The sequence below is a fragment of the Nannospalax galili genome, unplaced genomic scaffold, assembly GCF_000622305.1.
Source record: "Nannospalax galili isolate Female #2095 unplaced genomic scaffold, S.galili_v1.0 scaffold2707, whole genome shotgun sequence".
NCBI classification, from domain to species: Eukaryota; Metazoa; Chordata; class Mammalia; order Rodentia; family Spalacidae; genus Nannospalax; species Nannospalax galili.
Genome location: NW_008355480.1, coordinates 64,273 through 71,283, shown reverse-complemented (window position 1 = coordinate 71,283; position 7,011 = coordinate 64,273). Strand labels below are relative to the sequence as shown.

Here is a 7,011-nt window from a genome sequence, read left to right as displayed (position 1 = left end):
AGAGAGAGAGAGAGAGAGAGAGAGAGAGAGAGAGAGAGAATATATATAATAAAGTAAATTAAATTGGGCAACGGAACTGGGGGGGGAGATGTGGGTAGATATAGATAGGGGAGAGGATCTAAATACCATCAAACTAGCCTGGCATAGTGCTGTGTGCCTTGCATGCCCTAATCCCTGCACTCTGGAGTTAGAGGCAAGCAGATCTCTGTGAGATGCAGGCTTCCCTGGTGTATATAACAATTTCCAGGCCAGCTGGGCTACTGGGTAACCCTGTCTCAAACAGATTAAAAATACATTACCATCAAACTATATTGTAGTAGAAAACTGTAGAAAGTCACAAAAATTCAATAATTTTTTTTTAATTAAGAAATAAGTGGATGTATTTACACTGAAGGACACGGGTATAAACATCTGAATGAATAGGACTCATCATGTATGGCAGAGTGCATAGGGTTCAGGGTGGGGATAGGGGGAGGCATAGATGGGGGAGGGTGTTCTGGATTTGAGTGGGAGATGCATGAAATTTTAAAATCTCAATAAAAAGAATTAAATGAATTAAAAAATTAAAAAGAAAATATTCATGGACTTAAAGAACACATTGCCTTTAAAATGGCAATATTCCTCAAACAATCATTCCGTACAGATAACATAATTGTGCATCTGCAAAAAATGTGAGCTTAAAATACAAAGCAAACATATAAGCTCCTGTGTTCTAATTAGCAAACAAAGAAAACCACTGGTATTCTATACACACATTAGCCAAATATAAGCATCACAGAAGTGGGACATCTCCTATAACCACAAAAACTTATATTCGTTTTTGTTTATTGTTAAGATGCTTGTGCATCACTTGTGAGAGTGAGTGTGCACATACCTTGGTGCATATACAAAGGCCAAAGTTCAATTTGTGGTGTCAGTTCCTTCCTTCCAACTTTAGTGGTTTCCAGAGATCAAACCAGGCTTATTAGGTTGTCAGGCTTATTTGGCAAGTACTTTACCAGTCATGCCATCTTACTGGCCCCCAACTACGCAGTCCTTTTCCAGCTTGTTCCTAGCACACTCGAGGTATAACTGTGTGGAGTTTCCTGTTATTGATGTTTCATTTGACTCCGACGGAGCCTCCCTCTACTATATCACTTCAAAAGATTTTTTGAACATTATTTACGTGAAAACTATGTCAGTACTGAAAATATGAAGGGAGGGAGGATGTGGAATGGCAAAGTAGTATATACAGTTCTTACCTAACATAAGCAAGGCCCTATGTTTGATACCAGGTCTAGAAAGAAAGAGATATAAAGTACACAGATAACTCACCACTCTAATATTAATGCCTTTTTCTTGGTGGCTGTTTATCACATATGCCCCCTTCTCATTTCATAGCTTCTCTCCAGATTGGCACAAAGAAAAAATATTCACTAAATAGCTTTTCAACAGATAAGTTTTGAACAATATTACAAGAATGAAAAAAGTGCATTGCAAATACAAACCATCAGTTTGAATGGGTTTCTTTGAGAAAATCAGTCTGAAATCAAAATTGCCATTTTTAAAACTATATAGGATTCTACATTACAGAAGATTTAAACAAAAGCACGCAGTTCATGACTCTGCTTGCCTTTTAAAAGTAATTAATGTATCTTTTAATTTCTTTTTTGATTTAACGTTTGCAAATCACATATTTTTTATATTTAATCCCCTGCTCTAGCTCCGCCCCCTTACTGCCTTCCACTCAATTTCATGTAATCTAATTATATATAGAGTCAATTTGGGTAACCAAATCCCCTTTAGTGTGTGTTCTTCCACCCTAGCCTGGCCAATTTACCAAGATTTTCAACCCTTAATGAAGGTTGATTCTTCCCCTCCTAGTAGTGGTCAGTTGCCATATTTCCCCAGGCAGGGCTGGACTTGCTTACCCACTTCCGAGTGTACAAGTGCAGATTTTGTTTAGCTTCAGTTTGCATGGGATTTGTTCAGCTGTTACCATTGCTGTGAATTCATATGAGTAACTGACCAGCTGTCTGCAGACCTCTGTTCCCTTGTGGTTATCCACCACCTCTGTCTCTTCGGTCTTTCTACCCCGGGGCTGGACTTGCTTACCCACTTCCGAGTGTACAAGTGCAGATTTTGTTTAGTTTCAGTTTGCATGGGATTTGTTCAGCTGTCACCATTGCTGTGAATTCATATGAGTAACTGACAAGCTGTCTGAAGACTGTTCCCCTGTGGTTATCCACCACCTCTGTCTCTTCAATCTTTCCACCCCATCTTCCTCTCTGCTGCTTTGGAGTCAGAAGTGTGATATAGGTGTGCTATTCAGGAATAAGCAGTCTGCAGCCTCTTATTCTCTGCACATTAGCCAGATGCCGTTATCTGGGTTGATCACCATCTGCAGCAAAGGAAGCTTCTCTGCTGAGAGTCGCAAGATGCATTACTCCATGGGCATAACAGTAATTCATTTGGAGTCACCTTAATACTATATCTATTAGAAGAATAACAGCACTGGCTGCTCCCCTATGGTCTGCAACCTGTCTAGCCTCAGGTTCCCAGGTCTGATACCAAGGACAAGTGTGGGCTCCATCTTATGCAGCAGACCATAAATTCAATTTTGCTTCACATCTTAAACCTAAAATTTTTGCATTTTTATCTATTTTATGAATTCATCTAATTTTAATATTTCATTTATTTCTACCACAAATAAATATTAAGAACATACAAACAGCTGGGTGTGGTAGTACACACCTTTAATCTCAACGCTTAGGGAGCAGAGACAGAAGGATCTCTTTAAGATCCAGCCCAGACTGGTTTCCATAGTGAGTTTCAGGCCAGCTGAAGCTACAGGGAGACCCAATCTCAAAAAAATAAATAAATAAAAAATAGACTAGATTATGAATTGAGCATTCATAAGATACTATAAATTTCTGTTCCTATAACAATATGCTTAATTTCAACACTAATAAAATATGAATACAGGCAGCATGAATATTTTTAAATATGAATGATCAAGTAATGATATATAAAATTATCATCAGACATGCCTTACTATACTGTTGAATAAAAATTAAAATGTATTACAGTATGTAGCTAAGAGCAACATAAAAAAACAACACTTCTAAATATAAATTAGATGTCTCTACTAAGGTTAAATGAACTTATGAATTATTGGTTCCGAAACTAGTAACACAGATAATTCTAGCACAGTAACCCCATGATATTTGGTAATTAATATAAATAATTCTAAATTGGATTCTATATTTAAAATAATGGTTTTAAAACCTATGATTTTCAAGACTAATACATTATTAATATTTCCCTGATAACTTTTCCATAAATTCTGTATAATGAGATTATATTTCTCTAGTTACAATAATACACACAGTTACTATGTCTCACATGGATCATGATTACATGTACCATATATTGTAAGTTAATAGTACTAATTTACGAAACTCAGAAAGGTTACATATGATTTACTAAAAATAATATAGCTATGACATAAAAATGTGCTAATTATCATATGTGCACGTATTTCACTAAAGTTACAATATATTTAGATAACTGTTATTCAAAATAGAGACCATAAAATTCATAAAGTAGTACACGACAGAAGAATATGGGAAAGTAAAGTAAAAATGGGTAATGCAGAATTTCTTACAAACGCATGTTCCTCTAGAATATGCAAAAAGATCCTTATATGACTTAGGGACCTGAGGGTTCGACATCTTTGGCCCTGCACCTCAGCCACCACCATACATAAAGTGAAGCCTGTCTCAGCTTAGTGTTCCCAAGGATCAGGACACAGGAGTGGAGAGAAGGAAAAGAGACTCCAGCAGCCTGGCAGGACAGGATGGTCAAAGTTTTTTTCAGCATCACAGAGCTCCACAGTTGTACAACCTGAGACAGAAAGAAAATGAAATACAGAAGAAGAGAGGCAATGATGACTCTCAAGGCTTTGACATGGGCAGTTGTGCCAGCATCTCGGCATCCTTGGGCATTGTGCTGTATCTTCTTGTGATGTTTCCAGAGGGAGGAGATGAGCAAAAGAAATGTTGTGAGGCACATGGTGAAGGGCACAGAAACTAAAGTGGTGTTAAGAATTAAGAGAAACCTGTAAGATTTTGTAAAATTATTCAAACTAGAAGAACAGGACACGTTACTTTTAAATCCCTCAAAGCAGATATAATTATTTGTCTTCCATGAAAAAATATTTACACACAGTGGGATCAGAGACATCAGCAGAGTCATGGAAACTACTCTTTTAACTCTCCATTTAAGATAAAGAAATAGAGAGTTAGAAAAATTGGCGATCTTAAAAAAATAAAAAATGCTGAGGCAGGTAGCAAGCCAGAGGGTAAAATGGCTGGTTGCTGTCCAGGTGATGTGGATCATAATCATAAAATTTTCAACCAGCAGTAAACTTGGGTACAGAACAACTATTACTATGCCTGTGAATACCGACCAGAGCAGACCAATTCTGGATATAGCCAGAGCAGTGAGAATTTGATCCACCACAGAGATTTTTCTTCTCTTGGCCCAGTCCATGCAGTTCACCAGAGCCACAAATGCATTTAATACATTTCCTGTTATGAACTCCACAATTAAAATGATAATTAGTGTCCTCTGTATGATGCCATCCATTGTTTCAAAGAAAATGTCTCCATTTCTAAAGTCACTGGAAAATTTTGAAATGATAGCTTGACTGTTCATAGCATGCTTGCTTTTAAAATTCCCATTTGAAATATTCAACATGCAGACATCAAAAAATCACAATGGACTGGGCTCATAGCTTCCTTCACAAATATGCGTTTTTCCACACAGTTCATCTGAGCGTCATTCAGAACTGTGCTCCTTACACACAACAGCCTGAAACATTTTCTAATTAATGATATATGAAACAGTGAAATGTCACGTACTAAGATGCAAATAAATACATTATTTGCATTGTTTTGGTGTTTATGTCTGATATACATATATTAATCTGGCTACCTGAGCTCAGAAAAGAGACATTAGCAAGTTCTAATGTTTATAGAAAGCAAAAGGAATCCAAATTGGTGTATGGAACTTCATAAGCCTGGAATCTTTAACAGTATATCAAAACAAGTCTGTGCAAATCCCTATACACATGTTATTCAAAGTTCTTCCTGTAATACTAGCGTGTATCTAATAATGTCACAGGGATTGTATCATCAAGTACTTAGGCTTGACAATGAGATTTCCTTATAATTTGATTGTTTTAAAAAGTCATTGATGCACACACAGGTATGCACACTCACAAATAAACATTTATACATTTAAGTAAAAATCCCTTTCGTCACATTTTAATTTATAAATTTTCAAATATTATTATACATCTAGCTCATTCTTGTACTGTGACAGTTGATCACACATTGTTTAGCAAAGCTTTCACATAACTGCTGTGAGATTGATGTAAAAGTTCAGTAAACTTAGCTCTACGTTATTAATACATGCAGAGTGGCATAAATCTTCCTGTTGTGCTAAGAAGCAGTCACTGAGGAAGAATGATACACACACACACACACACACACACACACACACACACACAAAACATTGTTACATTCTCGGCCTCTTACCTGTACATTTGAGTTGATTTATCAATTAGCACCAAAGACCATCAGAGAGATTAGATAGTACCCACCTCCTCTCACATCCCTCCAACATTCACTCAATGACTATCACTCACAGACACCAAAGCAGATGAAAATTAACAGGAAAGTTAGGAAATGAGCACCATGACACAGTGCCAGTTCAATATCCAGAGTTATAAAAGGACCAGTTATATAAAGTCAGTACATAAAATAGCAGAAAAACCTATACTTCAGCTATAACTGAGAATAGCATGTGGTATTTGAGTATGGAAGATTCAAAGCACCCTCAGTCACCTAAGGCTATAACAAAAAAGGAAAATTCAACACAGCTCAGAAATTCTCACACTTGAACAGTAATTGCATGCACAGATCAGAAAATGCATAAGAGGTCAGAATGGAAGATGTTCAAGGAAACCTCTGAGCAATTGCAACACACAAGCCTTCAGAGGACCTGCAGGAATATCTCCCCCATTTGTCTTCTCCCAGGCAACAAAGATGAGCTGAAGTAAGAAGAGAACCAGACATGCAAACAGACCTAGAGATGGGGCTGTGTGGAGTTTGTGATGGTAGAGTGACTTCATGAGCTTTCAGAGTAGAGATAGTACTTGGGTCTCACCATAGCCCCACCCTGGGGAGGTTTCCTAAATTCCACCATGGCACCTTCCAATCATGACTGGAGCATCTTAGTTTCTGTCTGCTTGATGACCTCCAGAGAAAGTCTCCTTTTCAGGCAGGAAAGAATGACACCAAGGACAATTAGAAGGACACGGCGGGGATATAATGCAAGCTCCAGTGTTCACTAGCATGAATACAGTCACAAAGCTGATACTGTTCCTTAGATGGCTCTGGCAAGATTTACTTCTTCATATGTTTTGCTCTGTATATATAAAGTTTTTAGTAAAAATTAACTATGAGCTTTTAAAATGAATGAAATTATAATGTTTTCATAATTTAAACACTTCTTAAGGCGAGACAGCTGCTTCTGTCTTTTGATAAACTGTTTCTGTTGCAGTACATAAAGAAAATTCAGACACAGATTTGTAGTTAGAGAAAAGGAGTATTTTGTAGGATTTTCAAGTAATTGTAGATTCTTTTCTCTGTATTTATTAGTTGCTCAAAATAACGTTTCCATTTTGATACATACACACTTTAAAGTTTTAAAACACTATAGTTCATATTCAGCTCTCTTCATTGCATTCTTAAACAACAACTCCTGGCCTCTGATTTACTTCCTTAATATTCTTCTGATCATTGTTCCTAATTCTGCTTACAATTTCAAGATGGAAAAACCATTAAAGTCACCAAAAGCATCAATTGAAGACTCTCTTCTATTTAGGTGAAAATAATATATAAATTTAGAGAACTTGTCCAACTTGAGCCAAAGAAATATGCTGACGCTAAAGGAAAGTCAGGG

The 7,011-nt window shown here is 36.8% G+C and overlaps 1 protein-coding gene across 1 annotated transcript; it reads right to left on the bottom strand.

The window, feature by feature from the left end:
* Positions 1–3,690: 3,690 nt before the first annotated feature.
* LOC103749989 (taste receptor type 2 member 140) lies at positions 3,691–4,629 on the bottom strand. Its single transcript, XM_008852924.1, has one exon. It carries the CDS (start codon positions 4,627–4,629, stop codon positions 3,691–3,693), a length of 939 nt encoding a protein of 312 aa, XP_008851146.1.
* Positions 4,630–7,011: the final 2,382 nt, after the last annotated feature.

Bases quoted from the DNA above. Each gene is read 5' to 3' on its own strand.
- LOC103749989 (XM_008852924.1), bottom strand. From the start codon at position 4,629: ATGGATGGCATCATACAGAGGACACTAATTATCATTTTAATTGTGGAG.